Source organism: Mus caroli, unplaced genomic scaffold (genome assembly GCF_978045245.1).
Source record: "Mus caroli unplaced genomic scaffold, Mus_caroli_1 scaffold_13, whole genome shotgun sequence".
Classification (NCBI taxonomy): Eukaryota; Metazoa; Chordata; class Mammalia; order Rodentia; family Muridae; genus Mus; species Mus caroli.
This window is the reverse complement of record NW_028227268.1, coordinates 93,428,036-93,454,543: the sequence shown is the minus strand read 5'-3', so window position 1 is coordinate 93,454,543 and position 26,508 is coordinate 93,428,036. Positions and strand designations below refer to the sequence as shown.

General features: G+C 41.2%; 1 protein-coding gene and 1 non-coding gene across 5 annotated transcripts in view; one reads left to right on the top strand and one right to left on the bottom strand.

Moving 5' to 3' along the window:
* Positions 1-26,508, bottom strand: part of Eml6 (EMAP like 6) — a 296,634-nt gene that overhangs the window by 105,984 nt on the left and 164,142 nt on the right. For 3 of the 4 annotated variants that reach the window (XM_029483123.2, XM_085829048.1, XM_085829047.1), the window contains 3 exons: positions 5,358-5,559; positions 2,135-2,272; positions 8-264 (listed from right to left, as the gene is read on the bottom strand). In XM_029483123.2, the coding sequence (XP_029338983.1) occupies positions 8-264; positions 2,135-2,272; positions 5,358-5,559 (597 nt within the window). Of the gene's footprint in view, positions 1-7; positions 265-2,134; positions 2,273-5,357; positions 5,560-7,442; positions 7,495-26,508 lie in introns of those variants that run through there. The other variant, XM_085829049.1, reaches the window with a different exon arrangement.
* On the top strand, positions 823-977 carry LOC115032723 (small nucleolar RNA SNORA81). The gene has a single exon (XR_003838338.1). It is a non-coding gene; the product is annotated as a small nucleolar RNA SNORA81 (small nucleolar RNA).

The window sequence follows — 26,508 nt, the reverse complement described above, 5'->3', positions numbered from 1 at the left end:
GACTCACATGGCATTTTGTAGAACAGTCTCTCCCCAGCACCGTCGTTGGTTTGCAAGTATTTACTATCCAGAGACCAGTCGATGTGCGTGATGAAACTCAGGGACTTGTTGCATTCTCCTATTTTCTTATAGCGCTGGGCAACAGCGTAGACATCTACAGGGCCATCATTGGATCCTACTGCGAGGTAAGAGCCATCTGGGGAGAATTTCATCTCATGAATGACTTCTTTCCTGTCCTTGATATGGACGACTTCTGTCATATCTCTGTAAGAATAAAATACAAGGGCTGGTGAGATGGCTCAGCAGGTAAGAGCACCCGACTGCTCTTCCAAAGGTCCTTAGTTCAAATCCCAGCAACCACATGGTGGCTCACAACCATCCGTAACAAGATCTGACTCCCTCTTCTGGTATGTCTGAAGACAGCTACAGTGTACTTACATGTAATAAATAAATTAATTAAAAAAAATAATAAAATACAAATTGACAAGCAGAAAATTGAGAAATATAAAACCCAAGTCTTATTTTAAAAGAAAGAAAAATCCTACAGGAACTAAAATATTTATATTCATAAAATGATATAACATGTTTATAACTTATATCCTGCTTATACAAAGTAAAACAAACATTTGAAATAATATTTTGTACCCTCGGGGTAAATATAACAATCCTTACACAAGGAATATTTGCTTTCATGTTTAACTATATATTATTGAAATCTTTATTTAAAAATTAGACTTAAAAGCCACTTAAAATGTGCCACAGAGAAAGTCAAAACATATCAAAATTAGAGTAAAAATAAGTAAAAATAAAAAATAGTATAAAAATTATCTGTTTATGCTTTTAAAAATGAGAGTTGATTAAAAAAAACCAAAAATACACACAAGAAAAAAGTAACTAAGTGCCCTGGACTGCAAAGACTGGGGTGGGACTCTTTCTCAGTGTCCAGTGTCCTGTGGCATAAATTCAGTGCAATAAATCTGTAGAGAAAAAAATGAGAGCTGATATGGTGACATATGCCTTTAATTCCAGCACTTGGAAGGCAGAAGCGGAATAAACTCAGAGCTGGAAGCCAGCTCATCTACACACTAAGTTTCAGGCCAGACAGGGCTATATAATGATATAGTGAGATCCTGTCTGAAGGAGAAAAAAAAGATAAACAATTATTATACTTATTGTTATTTCAGAAGAATGAGTCTTTATTTATTCATGTATATTAGTACTCTCTCTGCATGTGTGTCTGCATGACAGAAGAAGAATCAGATCCCATTACAGATGGTTGTGAGCCACCATGTGGTTGCTGGGAATTGAACTCAGGACCTTTGGAAGAACAGACAGTGCTCTTAACCACTGAGCCATTCCCCCCTGTCTAGGAATTAGTCTAAAAGGAAGAAAATTACTAGCTTTTAAAATGTGAAAATGGTATTCAATCTCTCAGTTCTCACCAGGAAGGATCATAATGAATATGCCAAATCACTAAAACATTTTGTATTTTTTTGGTCAAATTCTTTCTTAAATTATTAATTCTAGGAAAAATTTATACATAGTATATTTTGATCATTTTTTTCCTCTTCTCCCAATCCCTCTCGAATTCAGCAGAACCTTCTTTGTGGCATCTTTTAAAAAAAATCCACCAAGTGCAATTTGTACTGCCATATATTTTTGGATGTGTGGTCAGCCACCGGAGCATAAAATTGGCCAAATTATGTTAAGATTAATTTCTGCTCATATCTGAAAGCTCACTGGGGTTGATTTTTCCCTAACTAGAGACAGGATTATGACTTGCAGGTCCCCTGAGCCAGTGAGGGAGGGGTCATCAACTCTAAAACAGACAGAGTGAATCCAAGAAAACAGCCAGACACAGTGAGATCCTATCCTATAAAAAAACAGTACTTTTGCAACAAATCAAACAACACATTATTTCTATAAAGAGACTGAAGACTATAGACAGACTCACATCCCCAGATTTGGTTCTGCTTCTAAATAGTTTACCAAAGACATCTGGATTTTCAGTGTTTTAGATTTCAGAATCACAGGTAAGAGATTTCCTATCAGCCTGACATATTTTATGACCAGGATACTCTTTAATTTTTAGCAAAGGAACATCTCAAAGTACCATTTTCAGTATTGAATGTACCTGACTCGGAGGACAATGAAAGAGCCGTCCTTCATGCCTAGGGCCAACTGAGATCCATCTGGGCTGAAGGATACACTACGAACTGCTTCCTCCATGTTGCAGCGGGCAATCAAGGCATGGTCGGCAAGACTCCACAGTCTAAGGATCAAGAACAGAGTAGAGTTCAAAGCCAGCCTGGTCTACAGGGTGAGTTCCAGGACAGCCAGGGCTACACAGAGAAACTCTGTCTCGAAAAATGAAAAAAAAAAAAAAAAAAAAAAAAAAAAAGAACAGAGTAGAATAAAGACCAAACCAACCTGTCAGCCATCTACCAGCCCAGGACAGGAAAAGCCTGCTCGTCACACTGACAACACTAAAGAACATGGTAACCTCACACCTGCGTCCTTCGTCATGGCCTGTCAGAGAACCTGTGGAAGTGTTTTGTCTATCTTTGGGCCACTTTCGTCATTTGAAAAACTCAGCAAGAAATATGAGGTGAACTTACATTTGCAAAGATTTTGAAATCCACTGACCAGAAGATATAAACACCACTTTGCAAAATGTCTTCTCTTTGAAAATTAGAAATTGTCCTATATTTATGCCAATGACTGTAAACCATGCTCCAAGGGGAGGAACTGCTAGTGTTATGTCTTAGCTAGGAGGGTTACTATTGCTGTGATGAAACACAACAACCAACCAAACTTGGAGAGTAAAGGGTTTATTAGCTTATACTGCAGCACTGTACATCATTGAAGGGAGTCAGGATAGGAACTTAAGCAGGGCAGAAACCTGGAGGCAGGAGCTGATATAGACACATGGAGGGGGGCTACTTACTGGGCTGCTCACATAAGCTGCTCAGCCTGCTTTCTTATAGAACCCAGGACCACCAGCCCAAGGATAGAAACACCCTCCTTGGCTTGGGTCCTACCCCATAAATCACTAATTAAGAAAACGCTTTATAGCTGGATCTTATGGAGGCATGTTCTCAATTGTGGCTCCTTCCTCTCAGATGACTCTAGCTTGTGTCAAGTTGACAGAAAAGCAGTTAGGAAATGTGGTCACTGTTAGTTTCTCTTAAGCACTCATGAAAAGTTTCAAGTAGTTGGTACTTAAGCATATGTAGACAGAAATGCATATCACATTTACTGGATTCCCTGGTGTTGAGAGAAGGTATCTGAGATATAAGAACAAATGATGTCTCTTGTACAGCCCTAAAACTTACTCATGGTTATCATTTAGAAGCCCCAGGCCTGTACTGATAGGCCACTATTTACAGGGAAATGCTTTATGATGTTGGTACAGTTTCTTCTGGAAAAATATGGACCAGGAGGCAAGCACAGTTCACAGAGCTTTGGGTAAAACTACCATAGGGTTCCTAGCTCCAGACACTTAATCCAGGTACCCCAAGCTCAGTGAACCCAGAGGAAGTATTTACAATATACAAACAACAGCTTCTTTGTTAGTTGTAGTTGGGGCCTTTGATCTCTGTGAGAGATTATCTTATGATGATGGTGGTGGAGGTGGTGGTGGTGATGATGATGGTGATATACACTGAATTGGTTCTCTTCTTCCACTATGTAACTTTCAAGCACTGAGCATGTCATCAGGACTGGCAGCAGATGTCTTTACCCACCAAGCTATCTATCTGGCCCTGTGAAGGCTTTCTTACGACAGTCTTCTCTTCATACACAGTAAATGTCTGTTAGAAGAACCAAGAAAGTGCAGTTCTGAAACAAGTGTAAGTCCCAAGTGGCAGTTTCGTTAAGTGTACCTAGGCCTTGGGAGATGTGAGGAGCTTCACATTGAGTGCCTGATTGGTCCCTGAGGAAGCCTGAAGTCTTCAGCCTAAAGCTCAGGATAGTCTTTCATCCATTTTTTTGGGACTCCATGCTGTAAGCAATGTAAGTTTTCCTTTAGCAGAATGAAGGCACGGCCACTCCCTTGTCAGTTGTACTATTTCCCTAAGGCTTCTAAGCTTATCTCAAGAAAGCATGGCTTCTGCCCTTTTTACTTCAAAGTTCTGCAAAAATACACTCAGATGTTTCCCCGAACTAATTGCTGAGGAGAGAATACTACAGATTCTGAGTATCTCAGCCACATTTACAACTCTGAGACTTAACTCTAAAAATATAAAAATCAAGGACTTTCATGAACTGTTTCCTTTGGATGAGTAAGAACCAGTCACAGGAATTTGGTTAATTTTGGGCACTGTTTTGGCTGCTTTGAAGATGCTCAGAGGAAAGAAAGAAAGAAAGAAAGGAAGGAAGAAAGAAAGGAAGAAAATAAAGAGATGCATATGGCAACTAGACATTTATGTTGTCTGTGAAGAACTATAACTATTTCTACCCAGTCTGAAATTAATAAGGTTTACACATTTGGTAGGAACTAAACCACAGAATTGAGCATCCTATGTTTTGAGAGTTATATAAACCTATAGAGTAAGTAGAAAAAGCCAGGGACCTTTAGCATAGTTTACATGGTTCTATTTTGGTTTCTAAAGCCCAGAAACACTAATATATACATGAAATATATACATGAAATAATCACTCTCAATTCTCCCTGTGAAAGGATTTTGTTGTTATTGAGTGCTTCAAGTTTACTAAACACATTGCAGTCTGAAATAAATATAACAGTTGTCAGAATACTAAAGGTTTGCTTAATTTGATCATTTTACCCAATATTGTACATTTAAAGAATAAATGACCCATAGCAAGAACCATTCAAGTCCTGACAAAATTACACATTGCCTCAGAAATTAGCATTCTCCTTTGTTTGATAACAATGTCTAATTCATTTCAGAATTTGCAAAAAGGAAATAATTTGCTCATGTGTTGAAGACAACTTTAAAATCAGAGCTGAAAGTATCATGAAGGATAAGAGTCTAATTAAATCCTAAAATGGCTTAGCAATTCCCTACAAAAGGGCAAGTACGTGAATGGGAAAGAAATCTTGTCTTACCAAAGAGTAACACTACTGGCTTTTCTGTTGAACTAAAAAGACAACTGGAAGAAAGCCTAAGTGGTACTCACACATTTTCACGTTTGAAAAGATTTTCATGACTTTAGATGAAGCAAAAAAAGATAACAACAACAACACGCTAAGAAACCAACTAGCACTAGCTAAATACCCCAGCTTCCATTTGGAAAGTGTGTGTGCCTATGCTGTAGTTTATCCTTAAATCACAAACATATTTGAGCAAAAGAAATATCCCCAGGAAGTCCATGAGGGTATGGTGGAGCCTCACCTGACAGAGCGGTCATCACTGCCTGTCACAGCCAGAGGCTTCTTGGGGTGCAATGCCAGAGCCCACAGTTCCCCCTCGCAGTGGCCCTGAAGAATGAGCATTGGCTTATCTCGCTCTCGAACAATGACTTCAAATATCTCACTGTCCTGGGTTCCTGCTAGAAGGCGGTCAGCTTTCCAGCACACACTCCGAATAGAGAGGCCTGGCAAAGAGAAAAGAAAGTATTTATTCACACCGTCCACACACAAAACCAGCACCCAAAGTTATGCACCTTTCACCAAGCTAGCATCTGACACAATACATCTGTGTAAGGCCCAAAGGTGGAGAATCCATTCCACTCAGTAGTCGATGGTACTTTTACAAGTTAGATGTTGTTTGCGAGAGTGACCACCATATTTGACACAGGAAAACTATGTGTTTTCACTGCTTAATTTAAGTACTACATTTAAAATAGCAGAGAAATTGGACATTATGAAAACTGACCCTCAGTGAACTCCATCTCCCTTCCTGCCTTCACCTCCACAGGGGCAGATTGGCATGTCTGCTCCTTTACTCACCCCACATCTTCAGGTCTCCCAAGGACACAGGTGAGACCCCTGCCCAAATAACCACCCCAACTGGGACCCTCACGGAGCCAGCAGATGGGGACCCCTCCCCTCTGTGCAAACCCCATCTCCTTTCCAGTCTATACCTCCACTGGAGCAGATCAGTGTGCTTCCTCCTCTCTCACACCTCCCAGTCTGCCAGTCTTTCAGAAAGTCCACCATAACCAGGGACACAGGAGGTTCCCCTAACCAGAAACAGAACAGCCTGCTTCCCAAGAGACTGGCTCTAGTCAGACACCCAGGCCAGTTAACACTAGAGATATCCAGATGGCAAGAGGCAAGCAGAAGAACATAAGCAACAGAAGCCAATGCTACTGAGCAACATCAGAACCCAGTTATTCTACCACAGCAAATCCTGGATACTCCAATACACCTGAAAGGCAAGATGCTGACCTAAAAACCCATCTCATGAAAATAATAGAGGCCTTTAAGGAGGATATAAATAACTCACTTAAAGAAATACAGGAAAACACAGGCAAACAGGTGGAAACCCTTAAAGAGGAAACAAATAAATCCCTTAAAGAAATCCCTTAAAGAAAAACACAATCAAACAGGTAAAGGAATTGAACAAAATGGTCCAAGACCTAAAACTGGATATAGAACCAATAAAGAAATCACATATTGAGGCAATCATGGAAATGGAAAACTTAGGAAAGAGATCAGGAGCTACAGATGCAAGCATCATCAGCAGAATACAAGGGATAGAAGAGAGAATCTCAGGTGTAGAAAGCACCATAGAAGATATTGACTCAATTGTCAAAGAAAATACAAAGTGTAAAAAGTTCCTAACCTAAAACATCCAGGAAATTCAGGACACAATGAAAAGACCAAAACCTAAAAATAATAGGAATAGAAGAAAGTGATTCCCAGTTCAAAGGACCAGAAAACACCTTCAACATAATCATAGAAATAAACTTCCCCAACCTAAAGTAAAAGATGGCCATAAAAGTACAGGGAGCAGGAGCTGATGCAGAGGCCATGGAGGGATGTTCTTTACTGGCTTGCTTCCCCTGGCTTGCTAAGCCTGCTCTCTTATAGAACCCAAGACCAGGCCAGGGATGGTCCACAAGGGGCCTTTTCCCCTTGATCACTAATTGAGAAAATGCATTACAGTTGGATCTCATGGAGGCAATTCCTCAACTGAAGCTCCTTTCTCTGTGATAACTCCAGCTGTGTAAAGTTGACACAAAAATAGCCAGTACAATCGACCCCTTGTCAACTTGACACACAAACACATCACTAGTAAGCCTTAACTCTTACATTCTTATTCATCCCCAAGATCTAAATAACTTTAAAAGTCCCACAGTCTTTACATATTCTTAAAATTTCAATCTCTTTAAAATATCCATCTTTTTTAAAACTCAAAGTCTTTTTACAATTAAAAGTCTCTTAACTGTGGGCTCCACTAAAATAGTTTCTTCCTTCAAGAGGGAAAAATATCAGGGCACAGTCACAATCAAAAGCAAAATCAATCTCCAACCATCCATTGTCTGGGATCCAACTCATGATCTTCTGGGCTCCTCTAAGGGCTTGGGTCACTTCTCCAGCCATGCCTTTTGTAGCACACGCATCGTCCTCTAGGCTCCAGATGCCTGTACTCCACTGTTGCTATTCTTGGTGGTAATCTCATGGTACTGGCATCTCCAAAACACTGCATGACCCCTTCAGTCATGGTCTGTCAATTGCAACTGAGGCTTCACCTTCACCAATGGCCTTCCATGGCCTCTCACAGTGCCAAGCCTCAGCTGCTCTGTGTGACCCCTTCATGCCTTCAAAACCAGTACCACCTGGGTGACCCTTACACATTACCAAGTCCTGCTGCAGCAGGAGTACAACCTTGGCTATCTCTGGAACACAGCCTCTTAGTGCTTTCTGAAAACATTTCCCAGAAGATGTCACCTCAATGATGCTGGTCTCTTCTTAATCACCGCTAGTTTCTTAGCTCCAGCTAACCAGCATCAATAGTCCCAGTAATGCAAAGGTTTTGCTTTAGTAGTTCTGGTATCTTGTTAGTTACAGCTGATTCTTCAGCCCCAGCTAACCAGAACTACAAAATCTTCACAATAAAAACAGCAATGGCCCTGAAGAGAGTCTTTAATTTTCCCTCTGAAATTTCACAAGCCAGGCCTCCATCTTCTGCACTGTTCTCAACATTATCTTCCAAGCTCCTACACAACATTTGACAGAGCTCTTAACACCGAATGGATCTTCTAGCCCAAAGTTCCAAAGTCCTTCCACAGTCCTCCCCAAAACATGGTCAGGTTGTCTCAGGAATACCCCACTATGCTGGTACCAATTTGTCTTAGTTAGGGTTTCTATTCCTGCACAAACAACATGACCAAGAAGCAGTTGGGGAAGAAAGGGATTATTCAGCTTACATTTCCCCATTGCTGTTCATCACTGAAAGAAGTCAGGACTGGAACACAAGCAGGTCAGGGAGCAGAAGCTGATGCAGAGGCCATGGAGGGATGTTCTTTACTGGCTTGCTTCCCCTGGCTTGCTAAGCCTGCTCTCTTATAGAACCCAAGACTACCGGCCCAGAGATGATCCCACCCACAAGGGGCCTTTCCCCCTTGATCACTAATTGAGAAAATGCCTTACAGTTGGATCTCATAGAGGCAATTCCTCAACTGAAGCTCCTTTCTCTGTGATAACTCCAGCTGTGTCAAGTTGACATAAAACTAGCCAGTACAACCATCATTCGCCATGATCAAGTAGGCTTCATCCCTGGGATGCAGGGATGGTTCAATATATGAAAAACCATCAATACACACACACACAGACACACACACACACACAAACACACACACACACTCCACCATATAAACAAACAAACAAAATCATATGATCATCTTATTAGATGCTGAAAAAGCATTTGACAAAATCTTAACACTCCTTCATGTTAAAAATCTTGGATAGATAAGGAATTCAAGGCACATACCTAAACACAATAAAATCAATATACAGCAAACCAACAGCCAGCATCAAATTAAATGGAGAGAAATTTGAAGCAACCCCACTAAAATTAGGGACAAGGGTGCCTACTCTCTTGAAGTTCTATCCAAAGCAATTAGAAAACAAAAAGGGATCAAAATGATACAAATTGGAAAGGAAGTAGGCAAGGTATTATTTGCAGACAATATGATAGTATACATAAGTGACCCCCAAATATCTACCAGAGAACTTCTACAGCTGATAAACAATCCCCCTCAACAGAGGAATGGATACAAAAAATGTGATACATTTACACAATGGAGTACTACTCAGCTATTAAAAAGAATGAATTTATGAAATTCCTAGGCAAATGGATTGACCTGGAGGGCATCATCCTGAGTGAGGTAACCCAATCACAAAAGGACTCAAAAGATATGTACTCACTGATAAGTGGATATTAGCCCAGAAACTTAGAATACCCAAGATATAAGTTACAATTTGCAAAACACATGAAACTGAAGAAGAACAAAGACCAAAGTGTGGACACTTTGCCCCTTCTTAGAATTGGGAACAAAACACCCATGGAAGGAGTTACAGAGACAAAGTTTGGAGCTGAGACAAAAGGATGGACCATCTAGAGACTGCCATATCCAGGGATCCATCCCATAATCAGCCTCCAAACGCTGACACCATTGCATACATTAGCAAGATTTTCCTGAAAGGACCCTGATATAGCTGTCTCTTGTGAGACTATGCCGGGGCCTAGCAAACACAGTAGTGGATGCTCACAGTCAGCTATTGGATGGATCACAGGGCCCCCAATGGAGAAGCTAGAGAAAATACCCAAGGAGCTAAAGGGATCTGCAACCCTATAGGTGGAACAACATTATGAACTAACCAGTACCCCAGAGCTCTTGACTCTAGCTGCATATGTATCAAAAGATGGCCTAGTCGGCCATCACTGGAAAGAGAGGCCCATTGGACTTGCAAACTTTATATGCCCCAGTACAGGGGAACGCCAGGGCCAAAAAGTGGGAGTGGGTGGGTAGGGGAGTGGGTGGGAGGGTATGGGGGACTTTTGGGATAGCATTGGAAATGTAAATGAGGAAAATACCTAATTAAAAAAAAAAGAATTCATTGCTAGTCAGGGTGACAAAAAAAAAAAAAAAAAAAAAAAAAAAGAAATGATCCAGAAATAAACCCACACACCCATGGACAATATTTGACAAAGAAGCCAAAGCCATACAGTGGGGGGGGGGGGGGGGAGGCGGGGAAGCATATTCAACAAATGGCAGTCTGCATGTAGAAGAATCCAAATTTACCCATATTCATCACCTTATATAAAGCACAAGTTCAAATGGATCAAGGATTTCCACATAAAATCAGATACAGTGAATTTAATAGAACCTTAGACATTTTTTAACAGCCTCAAATGTATTGGCACAGGGGGAAATTCCTAAACAGAACAGAAATTTCCAATGGCTCAGGCTCTAAGACCAACAATTGACAAATAGGACCTCATGAAACTGAAAAGCTTCTGTAAAGCAAAGGACACTGTAAATAGGACAAAATGGTAACCTACAAATTGGGAAAGATCTTCACTAACCCTACAGCCAATAGAGGCTAATATCCAAAATATACAAAGAACTCAAGAAGTCAGACTCCAGAAAACCAAATAACCTAATTAAAAAAGAGTTACAGAGCTAAACAGAGAATTCTCAACAGGAACCTCAAATGGCTGAAAAGCACTTAAAGAAATGTTTAACAACCTTAGACATTAGAGAAATGCAAATCAAAATGATCCTGAGATTCCACTTCACACCCATCAGAATGGCTAAGATCAAGAACTCCATAGATAGTACATGTTGGCAAGAATGTGGAAAAAGAGGAACACTCTTCCATTGCTGGTGGGATTGCAAACTGGCACAACCACTCTGGAAATCAATCTGGAGGTTCCTCAGAAAATTGGAAATAAATCTACCTGAAGACCCAGCTATACCACTCCTGGGCATATACCCAAAAGATGCTCCACTATGGTCATAACAGCCTCATTTGTCACAGCCAGAAGAAGCTGGAAACAACTCAGATGGCCCTCTACAAAAGAATGTATACAGAAAATGTGATTCATTTACACAATGAAATACTACTCAGCTATTAAAAACAAGGACATCATGAATTTTGCAGGCAAATGGAGGGAACTAGGAAATATTATCCTGAGTGGGGTAACTCAGACCCAAAAGGATCAGTGAGTACATAAGTGGGTATTACCAAAAAGTTCAGAAGACCCATGAGATAACTCACAGACTGTAGGAAGCTTAACACGAAGGAAGGCACAAGTGTGTGTGGATAACTCAAATCCACTTAGAAGGGGGAAAAAAGTATCATGGGATGCTGAGGAAGGGAGGAACTTGGGTGGGAGAGGGGACTGGGAGGGGAAAAGGGAGGCAGAATCATTTATGTGGGGAGACAGGAGAGAAGCCTAGAGGGCCAGCAGAATTAATCTAAATATGCAGTAGTGTGGGGGTGGGGAAGGGGAAACTTCTAGAAAATCTCAGAGACCTGGGATAGGAGAGGCTACCAGGACTCAATGGTGATGGCATTAGCCAATTGTCCAACAGTGGGGAGACTGAACCTGAAAAGATCATCTCCAATAGACAGACATAGCCCCCAGCTGAGTCAGGAGACCACACACATTCCAAATTTTTGACCCAGAATTGTTCCAGTTTAAAGGAAATGCAGGGACAAAAATGGAGCAGAGACTGAGAGAAAGGCCACCCAGTGACTGACCCAATTTGGGATCCATCCCATGTGTACCAAACTCTGACACTATTGCTGATGCCATATTGTGCTTTCAGACAGGAGCCCAGCATGGCTGTCCTCTGAGAGGCTCTACCAGCATCTGACTGAGACAAATGCAGAGAAATGGTTGGTTACAGCCAACCATTGAAGTTGGGAATGAAGTTAGGTTGAAGTTGGGAATACCTACTGAAAATGTTGGGGAAGGACTGAAGGAGCTGAGGGGGCTTACCATCCCACAAGAGCAACAACAGTGTTAACTAACCTGGACCCTCAGATCTCTCAGAGACTAAGCCACCAACCAAAGAGTACATGGGCTGGTCTGTGACACTCCTCTCCCCTCCCCCACATGGGTAGTCAGAAAGGGGACGATTTGTGAAATGTAAATAAAATAATTAAAATTTTAAGAAAAGAAAAGAAAACTGACCTTCTATGATCTCTGGCTTCTTTGGTCCATTCAACTCCTTACTGTTTGTTATATATTGACTCATGCAGGGAATTGTCTCCCAGCTGAGTTAGAAATACACAAGCAATTCCATTTTCTGAACTCTCTGGAAACAAGGTTGCAACATGCTCTGCAACCTCAGTTGCTTTCACATCTGTGCTGTACTGAGCACCAGAAGCTATAGACACAGGAGTCACTCTTGCTTTATACCTGATTAGTCAGATGCCCAGAGGCAGATGCTTTGCTCTATGAGTGTCAGAGGTAGTGTATACATATATTTTATATATACATACATATATATAATATATATACATACATATATATAAAATATAGTTTTATTATGCCGAAAGACCTAATAAATAATTATATGAAAAGTTTCACAAAATTCTTCTATCATTATTATGAAATGGATTATCTTAGGACAAGGAATAAATGGAGTGCAGATAATTTTTAAGATCTTTCCATTGTTTCGTACAACACTTATCATGTCAGGTATATGTCACCATGCATTCGTCAAAGCCCATGGACTACACATCACTAAGAGTGACCCCTCACATGAACCATGGACCTCAAATGAAAATGACTTTCGTCACTGTAGGTGGGATGATGATGGTTGAGAGAGGTGTGCCAGTGTGAGGAGGAGATGCTAAAACCAGGTCCTCACTGGTACCCATTCCTTCAGCAGCACCTGCTGAGCCTCTACACCAGTTGAGCTGTAATCTACTAACTGTGTGGCTGTGTGTGTGTGTGTGTGTGTGTATATACTTGTAGTGCTTACCAATCTTGTGGTTTGATAAATGAAATATTAAAAGTTTTTTTTAATATTACAAAAGTCACATCAGATACACTTTTTATAGAGAATAAAATAAACTCTGGGTGTTCAATGATTTTTTTTCTAAAGATGTATTTTTAAACATCCAGGAGGAATGCTCAGTCAGATGGGATAGCAGGAAAGCAGATCAGTGATTTAGAATTTCTGAGAATCCGTAATACTGATCTGTAGTCTTACAAGGGTTGAATGAGATACTGCCTTTATTTATTTTCTGGTCTCCCTCCCTCCCTCCCTCCCTCCCTCCCTCCCTCCCTCCCTCCCTCCCTCCCTTCCTTCCTTCCTCCCTCCCTCCCTTCCTTCCTTTGGCACAGGCTTTTTGTATATGAGATAACCCTCCTCAACTAACATTGGCATCTTATTTGGTACAATGTGTGAACCTGTATCGCCACCTCTATAACAAAACCTCTTTGGTGGAGTGGGAAAAGGTTCAGAAAGGTACTAAGAAACCCACAACCTGTGTCTTAGGGGGGAGAGGCAGCTCAAGAGGGGCTGAAAAATGACCAGTTGGTAATGTAGAGCAGCTATACCACGTATAATAAGCGAGTGTCAGGATCTGAGTTTGATCTCCAGCACCCATATAAAAGTCGGGGTACAATGGCACATGTCTTTAATCTCAGCTTTGGGGAGCTGTGAGGATCTCTGGAGATTGCCAGACAGCACAGCAAAATCAGTGAGCACTGGGTTTAGTGAGAAACCCTGTATTAAAAAATAAGACAGAGTACAATTGAAAAGAATACCCAAGACCAACATCTAGAACACACACACACACACAGACACAGACACAGACACACAGTCACAGACACACAGAAACAGACACACAGAATCAGACACACACACCAGCACATGCTATCCCAGTCACACATCCACACACACATGTACATGCCAGCTCAGTACTATACACATGCCCATACACACACACACACACACACACACACACACAAAATCTGATTTTTTTTTTTTTTATAGATTTCCTTGGAAAATGTTTCTGGCGAACTAAATAGTTTAGCAGGGAAACTTAACACTTAGCAAAAGCAAGAAGGCTGATTGACAAGAGTGTGTGTCTAGGTAAATGTGGTGGGAAAAGGGAGAGGAACTAGAAAAAAAAGAGGGGAAAGAGGAGAGACAGAAGGGGCAAAGAGAAAAGGGAAAAGTACACTGTTGTCACTTATAATGAACTTAATGAGCTGTGAACATTTCCTCTCAGAGAACAATTCAGGTTTTCCACACATTCTTGTTCTTCAAACAGATAAATTATCTTTCGTCATATCAGACTAGCCTATTCTAAGGGCCCTTAATGACACCGAGTCACTTTCTTTTCTGAGATAACCATTTTAAATGGAAATTACTTCCCAAAGACACATCAGTGGGAGAGTTGTATTTAAGCTTCTTAGTCATGCCCACAATCTTTGTCAAATTGCTCCTGTGCTCATGAGCTGCACAGAGCCTTGTAGCCTTTCCCAGGTTCTGAGAGGCCCTGCAGAGTGACACTTCCCTGACAAGGCCAGTACTTTCATTCTCCTGTCCATCCAGGCTTGGCATAAGTACAGAGAACAGGACTGTAATTAGAGCTTCACTGTGCTGGCCAAGGCAGCCATTGCATCCGTAATTAAGCTGCATTTGGTTCTTTATCTTTTGCTCTACTACTATTTGGAGTAAGGTTAGACAACTGCTAGTAGCAAAATGAAAAGCAGGGAAAGCTGCCACAGAAATGTTCTTCTTCTTTGAGATGCATATTGTGGGTATTTTTGACAGTGTGGTGAGGTGTCTAAGTTGGATTTTAGGCCCCTATGCACTATGATGAGAATGGTAAAGCGCTGGCCAGCTTGGTACACGTGGACAGCAGATGGCAGTAGAGAGCAAACTACCCATCAAAACTTGAAGAAATTCTCTAAGCAGAAACCAAATTCTTAATTTGCTTTTTTTTCTATCCCAGTGCTCTCTGCTATAGTTCTAAGGTCAGCTTGAGGGGAGCTGACCCATCAGCACTGACACACACCTTGTTGCTAAAGGGGAATGCTTACTTTGCACTAGTTAAGTGAATAGATGGATTTATACTCTCTCCCTCTTAACTATTTAACACCATAAGCTATTTAACCTTTCAAATCTTCAGTTACCACAGCTGTAAGTGAAGACATCTGCAGTCCCACTTCGCCGCACTGTCTGGCTTCAACACCAAAAATGGACCTAGATCCTAATATCTGGGAAATTAATCGATCAATACCAAGTATTAGTCTAACTAGCAAGTGTTTGTGCATTGTAGGGTCTTTTTAAAAAGTTCATGTCTCAGTATGAACAATTTTCTGTGTGTGGGTCAGATTCTAGACCCATGGAAAGTCATACAGGACCTCTGAAGGTGCTGCCACCCCCTTCTTCCCTTGATGGGCAGCTAATCCTTGCCTTTCAGCTGATTCTTTTATTATCTTAATGTGCTAGCATTGTGAACTCTCAGAAGGCAGAGTGGTGGTTTAGCACAGAAAAAAAATATCACTGGGCTAAAATGTCCTTTCTCACAGTTATCTGGCTGGAGAAAGGCAACCAGCAGCAGGGAAGGGTGTGGTTTAAACTCATAGTCTAAGATAAACACATGGCAAAGAGCACAGGGCAACCTTCCCAGCCGTTCTGTGCATTAGAATCTTCATGAAGTATCTAAAATATATGGATACCTGGAACCCACCCAGACAGTCCTCTCAGTTCTTGTGGAATTGGACATGGGCAGTGGTAGGTGGGTTGAACACTAAGACTGAAAACATTGCCTCCCAAGCCCAGCTAGAGTGTTCTCCAGGTAATGGTAAAATAATATTCCTTCCTTCCTTCCTTCCTTTCTTTCTTTCTTTCTTTTTTTTTTTTTTTTTTTTTTTTTTTTGAGACAGGGTTTCTCTGTATAGCCCTGGCTGTCCTGGAACTCACTTTGTAGACCAGGCTGGCCTCAAACTCAGAAATCTGCCTGCCTCTGCCTCCCAAGTGCTGGGGTTAAAGGCATGTGCCACCATGCCCGGCTAAATAATATTTCTTTAGCTGAGGTTGAAAACTCCACCCCAGTACATTAGAAAACACAAGGCCTAGTGGATCAAGGCAAAAAGCTTACCCCCCCCTTTTTTTTTTTTAATCCAACAAGCAAGCACTGCAGGTGGACAGTAAGGATTCCAACTGACAGCGCTGAGCTGAGAGACACTATCAACTCTGTGGACCAGAATGGACTCCAGATAAGCACCTGTGGATCACAGCGTAGAAACTCCACATTTACTGGGCTGCGGATGGCTCAGCGGGCCAAAGTGCTTGCTATGCAAGAGTGCCCAAGTTCTGACTCCCAGCACCTACATGGACATGGAGGCACACACGTGTAATCCCAACATGGAGAGACAGAGGCAGGAGGACCCCAGGGCTCAGTGACCAGCTAGTCTGGCCAATAGATGACTTTCAGGTTCAGTGAGGAGCCTGCCTCAAAAAATTAGGTGGGGAGTCATAGAACCTGAAGAAATTGAGTGTTCGACTAGAAGCTGCACTCCTATTGACTGGCATTCACAGTGCTGGAAAGGTGCTCTTCATGTAATTGGAGGAGTAAGGTAAGCATCAGTATCACCCAGCTACAAACCTTGTGAGCTGCGTGAAAGACATACCTATTTAATAGTGGCACAAAATAATGGGAGGAACCAACCACATCTGGATTGATTTTAAGGCCCATTTCATGGGATGACACCCATATCTGACACTGGTAAGGTAGCCAAAAACCTGAGACTGGTAGGTCATGGACCTAGGGGAAATATACTGCTCAACTCTGCTAAAGGAACATAGCAATAAAATGATTCCTAATGACATATTGCTATACCTATAGAATAATATGTATGACAGAGAAGCTCTTATTGGATGCTTTCATCAAACTCCTCCCCTTGAGGCTCAGGAATCTATGTGTAAAGCAAGGCAGAAAGATTCTAGGAGCCAGAAGTGGTGACTGACTTGAAGAAAACAGCAGCTTCTAGATATAAGAGAACTGATGCACATATGTGCATAGTGTCACAAAGACTGTGTGAGCATGCACAGTAACAAACCAGACAAAATCCCAGCATTGAGAGGAGGAAGTGAAGACAAAGTCCCACTCCTAAGAAGAGGAAGTGAATTCAAAGTCCCACCTCTAAGAGATAGGAAGTCCCTCCCCTAACTAGGAAGCTATTTGCAAGCAATACCTGTTGGAAATGGTAAAATCATTTTCTTCAGTGGAATGTCATGAGTTTATCAACCACACTTTAGAACAAGCCCAATGCCCAGGAGTTCTTGGCTAACACAAAACAGACTTCATTTTTGGGGATGGGGGAGGGATTTTTGTTTTGTTTTGTTTTTGTCTTACTGTTTTGTTGTTTGTTTTGATTTTCGTTTTTCTTTCATTTGGGGGAAGAGAAAGTGGGAGAGTGAATTAAATATATATATATTTATAAAGACAGGGTTTCTTGGCTGTCCTGGAACTCCCTCTATAGACCAGGCTGGCCTTGAACTTAGAAATCTGCCTGCCTCTGCCTCCCAAGCGCTGGGATTAAAGGCATGTGCCACCACTGCCTGCCTGTAATAATAATTATTAAAATAAGAAGAGTAATAGATGAAGGTCTAGCATTGACCACTGGTCTGCATATGTGTACACACACACACACATACACACACATATGCACACACACATACACCCCTATATGTGCTCACACATGCATACACCACATGTCTGAATGTGTGCTCAATATAGGTTATATGATCTGCCAAATCATACATCAAACAAAGGAAATTCAGGCAGTTCAAAGCTTTCCATAAAAGGTATATTTCCTATCTCTGTCAATGTACCCAGGATCAGGAAGCAAAGATTATATAAGAGAGTGTGGTGGTTTGATAGGAATGATCCCCATAGACTCATGTGTTTGACTGGCTGGCGATAGGGAAAGGCACTATTTGAGAGTATGCCCTAGCTGGAGGAAGTGTGTCACTGTGGAGGCAGCTTTGAAGTCATATATACTCAAGCTAAGCCCAGTGTGCTCCACAGTCTCCTTTTTCTGCCTTTGATCTAGATGTAGAATTCTCAGCTTTTTCTTCAGCCCCATGTCTGCCGGCATGCTGCCATGCTCCTTGCCTTGATGATAATGTACTAAATCTCTGAAACTGTATGCCAGCCTTAATTAAATATTTCCCTTTATATGATTTGCCTTAATCTTGGTGTCTCTTTACAGCAATAAAGCCCTAACCAAGACAGAAATGTTGATACCAGGGACTGGGTTATAGCTGTGATAGGCTTGACCATATTTTTGTTTGGAGGAATGTGGACTTTGAGACTTCAAAAAGACTTAGGAAAGCAGTTGAATGGTTTTCATAGGGCCTAATAAGCCACACAAGTAGAAACATGAAAGAAGTGGTGCTGAGGTTGATGTGAACTGTGGGAGCCTAGCTCAGAAGCTCTCAGAGAAGAGAATGTTAGCATGTGGCCCAGAAACTATTCTTGGGATATTTTAGTGAAGAATGTGGCTGGCTGCTCTTTGTCCTTGTCTGAAAAGTCTGTCTGAGACTAAAGTGAAGACTTTTGGATTAATAGCATTGACAGAGGAAATATCAAAATAGCTTAGTATGACTCTGTCATGTGGTTAGTAATGTTTACTCTTATGAAAATCTATAATGAAAAGGAGCAAGCTGATCAAGTAAAAATTTTTTAAAAAAGTACAATTTGAGGAGAAAAGGGGGACCAGGAAGTGGAATGGAGCTAAATCCTGTGTTTAGGAGATAAACAGATTAAAGAAAGCCTGATATTAAATGGACTAGAGTGGTGACCTCAGGGCGAGACTCCACCCAGCTTCTGAAAAGGAATTAAGAACAGCTTAGATCCAGGAGTGGTACTGTATGCCTTTAATTCCAGTACTCAGAAGGCAGAGGCTGGTAGATCTCTATATTAGAGGCCAGCTTGGTCTACAGAGAAAGTTCCAGATCAGCTGAGCTTAGGCAGTGAAGGAAAACATCGAAAACAGAAAACTGGTGAAGATGTAATTGAGCAAGTGGCCATGTTCCAACCTCATCAAGTAGCAGAACTTGGCAGCTTCAGCCACATGTTTCTGGCTTTAGAGACAAGGATAGGAGAAACAGATTATGGAATCACCCTCCAAGACTAAGGAAAGCCCCTGAGGCCTGGCATGTATCAGGGGTGTCCCTGCATAAAAGTCTAGAGAGGATAGGAAGCTGTGAAGGTGAAGCCTGGATTGCCTTGGAGACTCCAAGATGTTGCAGATGCCAGAGTCATGGGATACCTGTCAAGGAAAGGAAATCTGCTAACAGGGAGTAGAAATAGACACACACACACACACACACACACACACACACAGAGAGAGAGAGAGAGAGAGAGAGAGAGAGAGAGAGAGAGAGAGAGAGAGATTACAGTCAACAAAAATGAAGGTAATTGGAGATCTGAAAGACTGTTCTGACATTAGACATGGCAATGTAGACTTTGGAATTTGCCCAGCTGGTTTTAGGTCTTGCTTTGATCTAGTATTTCTTCATGGTGCTCCCTTTTGGAATGGTAATGTGTATCCTGTGCCATTATATGTTAGAAGTATATGATCTGTTTGTTTTTAATCTGTCTGTGATTGTATATGATCAGTTTGACTTTACAGTTAAATGGTTGCATGAGTCTCAGAAGAGACTTTGAACTTTGGACTTTTAAACTAGTTTGAGACTGTTTTAGACAATGGGGACTTTTGAAGTTGGACTGAATGCATTTCTGCATTATGGTATGGCTACAAACCTATGGTGGCCAAGGAGTGGTACTATTAGGAGGTGTAGCCTTGTTGGAACACGTGTGGCCTTGTTGGGGGAAGTGTGTCACTGGGGGTGGGCTTTGTGTGTCACTGGGGTGGGCTTTGAGGTCTTGGAAGCTCAAGCTTGTTCTCCTTCTGCTGCCTGTGGATCAAAATGTAGAATTCTTAGCTCCTTTCAGGATCGTGTCTGCCTGGATGCTGCCATGCTTCCAACCATGATGACAATAGACTGAACCTCTGAAAAAAATAAGCAGTTCCAATTAAATGTTTTCCTTTTTGAGAGTTGTCATGGCCATGGTGTCTCTTCACAGCAATAGAAACCCTAAGACATAATCATTAGGGGTAGGCTTTGAGGTGTCAAAAACCCACCAGGCCCAGTCTTTGTCTCTGTCTCTATCGGTCTCTATGTGTCTGTCTGACTTTCTGTCCCTGTCTCTGCCTGCTGCCTGTAGATCAGCTACTGCTACAGCATTATGTCTGTCTACTTCCTGTCATGATACTAATGGACTAACTCTGAAACTGTAAGCAAACCCCAACTAAATGCATTCTTTTTATAAGTGTTGTTGCGGTCAAGGTGACTCTAGCAGCAAAAGAACATTAACTAAGACAAGCACCTACCTTCCCAAATATGAACTAAAATAACAACAAATACTGACATTGTGAGGTGGGCACGAGTAAACACTGGAAATCAACAAGAGAAAGATAGTAACATTCATTATGAGATTCAGAAGCCTGGAACAACAGTATAAGAAAGCAACCACCCAGCATCTGTCAAGGCACAACCAGGGCAGAAGAGAGACATGGCAAGCTGTCAGTGCAAATGCTAGAGACCCCAGCTATGGGAGGCACACGGAGAGAAGTAGCCTACTTTCTACACAGAAGCCCTGCTTTGGGAAAAGAGCTCACACCATCTTCCCAGAGAATTCCTAGTGCTACAGTCAGAGGCCATCTTTAAAAGGAAGCTACTGGTTGGATTTGGGATTCCTACAATGTCTCTAAAGCCATTACATTAGCTTGAGGGTGGGGGTAGCTGCCTTGCAAATCTGGTATAACTCAGCATAACAACTATAGGACACAAGTGTCACACCACAGAGAAATTAATAGGTAGAATCCTGAAGAACCAGGTGTTCCGGGACATGCCTTCTGAGACCAAAGGCACAGCCAATTGCAAGTGGACTTTGCCAGTGCCAGGACTAAAGGAACAGGTGCAGCCTCTAACACATCTTAACCCTGCACTGTGATGCAGCACCTGTGGCTCACAGGTAATGAAGGGTGCCAGTGGCTCCCACTGCTGCCCTACCCTCAGGTTTGCCACATGTCCCTCTGAGCCAGAGCTCAGACTGTCAGGACCAAGTGTACATGGCACAAAGGAAGTACTGCAGCTTCTGTCACCGCATCTTATGTATAGTGCCTACAGCAGCACCAGTGAGTAGTCAGAGGGAGAGAACTTCAGATGCTTAACTCCTGCTGGGTCCATCAATTCAAGAAGCCTTTACTATTAACAGAGATAGCTTTAACATTAAGAGAGGAAACCTCTACTGCCTGATTAGGGCCATCCTTCCAACTGCAGGAACAGTTACACAATGGCTATCTTATTGCTTTGTGCACCACACCTGCCTGAGCTGCTAGTGTCCCTCACTTATGTGGCCTACAGAGATGGTAGGTCACTGACTTTATTGTAAACACACAAGGAAGGCTCTGCATGTGATTATATGGAAGAAGCCTTTCTGAGAAGAATAAATATATTATCTCATTAAAGAGATAATTATTCTTCCCATCTTCATTGCATGGCTTTGGGTGATTCAGATATCCTATGGGTGGAATCCTAGCCAGTTGATTGATAGGTCCAGTTGGTTTAACTCTTTAAAAAATGGCATCAGTATATAATGCTCTAATTTTCGGAGCAAACCAAGAATATCATTTCTCTAGCCAGGGCCGGAGGTATTCCATTCTATTGAAAAGGGGGAGGGGGCAACCAAAACCCAAAAAGAAAAAAAAAAGTCAAAGCATAAGAATACATAAAATCTAATTTTGAGGCATACTAGAGCATGAAAATAAGCAGATGAATGAAACTAAAAAGATATTAGAATAAACTAGCAGAGTGAATGGTATCTTGAAATAGGTTCTGTCTGAGTCAGGGTTTCCATTGCTGTGAAGAGACACCATGGCCAAGGCAACTCTTATAAAGACAACATTTAACTGGGGCTGGCTTACAGGTTCTGAAGTTTAGTCTATTATCATCATGGTGGGAAGCATGACAGTGTCTAAGCAGACACGGTGAGGGAGGAACTGAGAGTTCTATATCTTGCTTCTATGGCAACCAATAGAAGACTGTCTTCCAGGCAGCTAGGAGGAGGGTCTACTTCCACACTAGATGGATCCTAAGCATAAGAGCCTCAAAGCCCAGCCCCACAGTGGTACTCTTCCCTCAACAAGGCCACACCTAGTCCAACAAAGCTACACCTCCTAATAGTGCCACTCCCTGGGCCAAGCATATTCAAACCACCACAGATACCATATATTACATGGAGAAAGAACAGTCTCTTCAATAAACAGTCTTGGGAAACTGAATATTTGGTTTGTTCACAGATTTGAACATTGTCTCTCACTCTAAAACAAAAATCAACTCAAATAAGACCTAAATATAAGACTTGAAACTACAAAAGAAAATAAAACTTACAGATGAGATTACACACTAAAACTAACAAAGTGAGCCAAAAGACAATGAATGAAAACGGAAGAAAGTCTTTGCTAACTATGTATCTGACAGACAGTTACTATTCTGAATACCTAAGGAACTATAAAACCAAAAACTCAAGTAATCTACTTCTAAAATGGGCAAATGATCTGAAATGATTCTTTAAAAAGAATACAATGGTCAACAAGTGAATAAAAATGTTCACTATAATTAGGTACTAGGGCAAGACAAATAGGAACGATAATGATATGCTAACATAGGACAGTTATTACAGAAAGTAAACAACAAATGTTCACGAGAAAAGGGAACTGTTATTCACTATTGCTGACAATTCAGATTAGTATAGTTGTTATGGAGAACATTGAGGAGGTTTTTATAAAACTAAAAGCAGACCTACTACTTCCAGATTATTCAAAGGACATGAAATCAACATACTAAAGACATTTTGCCTACCTATGTTTACTGCAGCACTATTTACAATTACTAACATATGGAATTGGCTAGAGCATGACAAAAGTCAAAGGGAAGGGAAGATAATGGAGGCCTTCCAGGGACCTGGAGAATGGGATGCCTTGGTTACATTTCTTTTGAAAACATAGGTACTTCGATTTGAGAGCTGGTTTTTGAATATTTTACTTGGACTTCTTCACTGCAACACTTGGCACCAGAAAATTCTTCATTGCAGGTACTATCCTGTCCAGTATAGTACATTTGGTAGCATCCTTGATCTCCAACCATAACGTCCCATAAAACTTGTGAAGTTTTTACAATCAAAATTGTCTCTAGACAATGCCAAATATCTTCTGGAAAATGAAATCAGTCCAATTTGAGAAATGTTATGCTATATGGTCCCTAGGGTGTTCTGAGGAATAAAAATAGTCAAAAAACGAACAACAGCAAGAATCCAGGCCTCCTGTCCGACTCTCTGCTTGGATACAAAAATATGTTTCAAGTTGGGGTATTGTTTTGAATCAGATGTTCCCCATAGTCTTGTGCATTTGGTCTCTACTTGGTGGCACTGTTTGAAGAGGCTTGAGAGGTGTGGCAACTGGGGACAGTTTATAAAGATTCATACTGTTTGTAGTTTGCACTCTCTGTTTGTTTGTGTTTTAAGATGTGAGTCCTCAGATTCCTATTTCTGTAACCATGCCTTTGCTCTGCCATTATGAACTCTAAACCACAGGAACTGTAAGCCTAGATAAACTTTTCTATTAAATTGCCTTGGTCATAGTGTTTTATTAGAGCAGTGGGAAAGGAACTAATGCAGTAAACACTTTCGGGAGACAGACAAGGAAGAAACAAATGGACAGGTGCTATGTCCTCCTGAAATCTTCTAAAAGTTACAATTAGTGTTAGTGGTTAGCTCTTTAAGTAGGTATTGTAATCACTCCTGGTGATTACAACCCTCAAAGAGTTTCTAGCTAGTTTCTATCTAGGTAGCACAAAAGTACCCTGCAGACTGGTGACATAAGCATAGTACACATTTCCCTAAACCCACACTAGGAGCTTCTGTCCAAGGACTTGTGGGCCAAGGGTAAACTTAGAAAGTTGAGATGAAAGAACCTATGTGTTTCTCCTTAAGTTGGGTTGGCTCATGGTTTTACTACACTCCAGTCTGAATGTGATACTCACTGTCTGACCTGTTTCCAGATCTCTAGCACATAGGAGGCACTAGTGTAAGCTCTCCAGAGGCATCAGGGAAAAATAGATACCCAGTTGACCTAAACGAGGCCATGAACATTGCACATGGCTAAGTGTGCTGTATGCTACAAGGTATAAAGCACTAGCACATCTGGAAAGAGGCATCAGGAGTGCCCAGGGGCTGGAAGAAGAATGAAATTTCAGACAAGGTCAATCAATGCAAGATACAGTGGGTAAAAGGCTCAAGTTGAGAAGGGACATTGCAGACAGAGGAAAAAGTGTGAGGTGGCCTGGGCAAGGCAGAGGAAGAAGCAGGTGCTCTGAGGCCATCATAAGGACATTGGGTGTTTCAGAAAAATGGGGAATCACTGGGAGGTTTTGAAAAAAGAATTATGATCTGGCTTGTATAAACATAAAACAATTTTTAAAGCTGCTGGACACAAGTGATAAGGCAACTGTTGAAATCCATGTGCTCCATGATGCTCCAGACCAGGAAGACTACAACAAACCTTGTGTCCCGCAGAGCCCAGCCCCAGTACCAGCTATTGATCTGTGATTTTCTTAATGCAGATCTCTTTTAATTCACATTTTACAGCTCATTAGACAAACAGCTATTTAATATATGTGTTTGTAATCCCCAGAAACATATACAGTATTTTCTAGTCCTTCGGCACACATCTCAACAGATGCCTAATAAATGTTCATTGAATGGGAAAATAATAGATCTTGCATTGGGTGAATAATTATGTGTTCTTTTTATACTCTATAACAAGTAGCTAAACATATTCACTTTTGTTGACACTTTTTAAGAAATTATTTCTACCTTTTCTTGCCAACCTTAATAATCATTTTAATCATTTTAGGCTCCATTGTTTCATCTAGATCACCAATTTGCTTTAAACAGTTGGATGCAACATATGTGGTTACACCTCTCATGAGATGACTTAGGGCCCTAAGTCTGCAACTATCTTGAGGTTCACAATGCTTCCTGTCTCTTTGTCCATGAGATGACAGAGTTGCTCTCACGAACTTCCAATCTTTCTCCCATCTTGAAAACTCCGGAATTCATATTCCCTGAAACACAGTGGCTCTGAAACACACACATCTCTGAATGTTCTAGGATTTTGGGTTCATGTGAGAATTGGCAGTCAAACTTTGTAACGTGAAAGTGATGCTTTTAATAGTGATTTTAAAGAGAATTGATTGTTTAAAATTGGGTTTTGCTCCCCAAAAGTTATGGTTATGCCTTAATATTGCAAAAGAAACTTAAAAATTATGGCTAAATTGCCAGTGTTCCATTGACTGCAGTTTGCAGTTTGATTGCAAGCTCAGGATTCTTAACTCAGCAATATATTGTAATTAGGATGATTGTAAGAGTAATAAAAGTTAAAAACAGCTGTTGCAATTATGGGCCCGCTTTATTGAGTACAGTGGTAGAAGCAAAATTTAACAGCCCCCCCCCCAAGATTGGAAAGATCTCAGTGGAAATTTATTGGTTATCAAACAGGCTTCTGATGAACCGTTTCAAGGAGTTTGTGGATAAGCTACTAAAAACAGCTAGTAGAATTTTCAGAGACCCTCAAGAAGGGGTTCCTTTTGTTACACAATTGTCTTATGAGAATGGTAATGCAGCTTGCTGTGGCTATCCGGCCATACAAAGCAAAGACAGATTTATCTGGATATATTCATCTTTGTGCAGATATTGGACCCTCTTACAATCAGTGTTTGGTTATGGTTGCTGCCTTACAGAGGAGTACAGTACAAATAATGCTTTTTACAGTGAGGAGGTTATAAAGAATGTTTTAAGTATAAATCGTTTTAGGAAAGACTGTCCAAAAATTAGAGACATAGACAGAAAGTAGAATTGCTCCCCTGGAATCTGTCCTCACTGCAGGAGGAGTAATCTTTGGGCCAGGACTCAGGCATTATGCTCAGACTGAGAAATATTTACATTTGAGTTCATGCAAAGCTCAGAGCAGCCTCAGAGAGGTTTGTGTGGCACTGCTTTTGTCCTTGAAATCCTGCCTATGGAAGTTTTGGGGGCCTTGCCTTGCCTTGCCTCCGGGGAATTATTTTTAAGCCAAAACAGCATTATTACAGATCCATCCAGGTGTTGTTCAAAATAAAGTTCAAACTTAAGACCTTTATGAAAGGTCAATGAGGCTGTGGAACTTTGTAGAGGCATTACAATCTGGTCTGCCTATGCCATATACAATTATTATGGATTTGGAAGGTCGTTTTTTTCCATTGCATCCTGATAATTGTAAAAGGTTTGCTACCAGTGAGCTTGTAATCATTGGAAAGTTTTGCCTCTAGGAATGGCTAATAGCCTTACATTATGTAAAAAAGAATTTTTGTCTCTGCTTCAATATAAGAAGCTAGGACTTTGAATCTTTCAGTGTATATTGTTCATTGTATGGAGAGTATTTT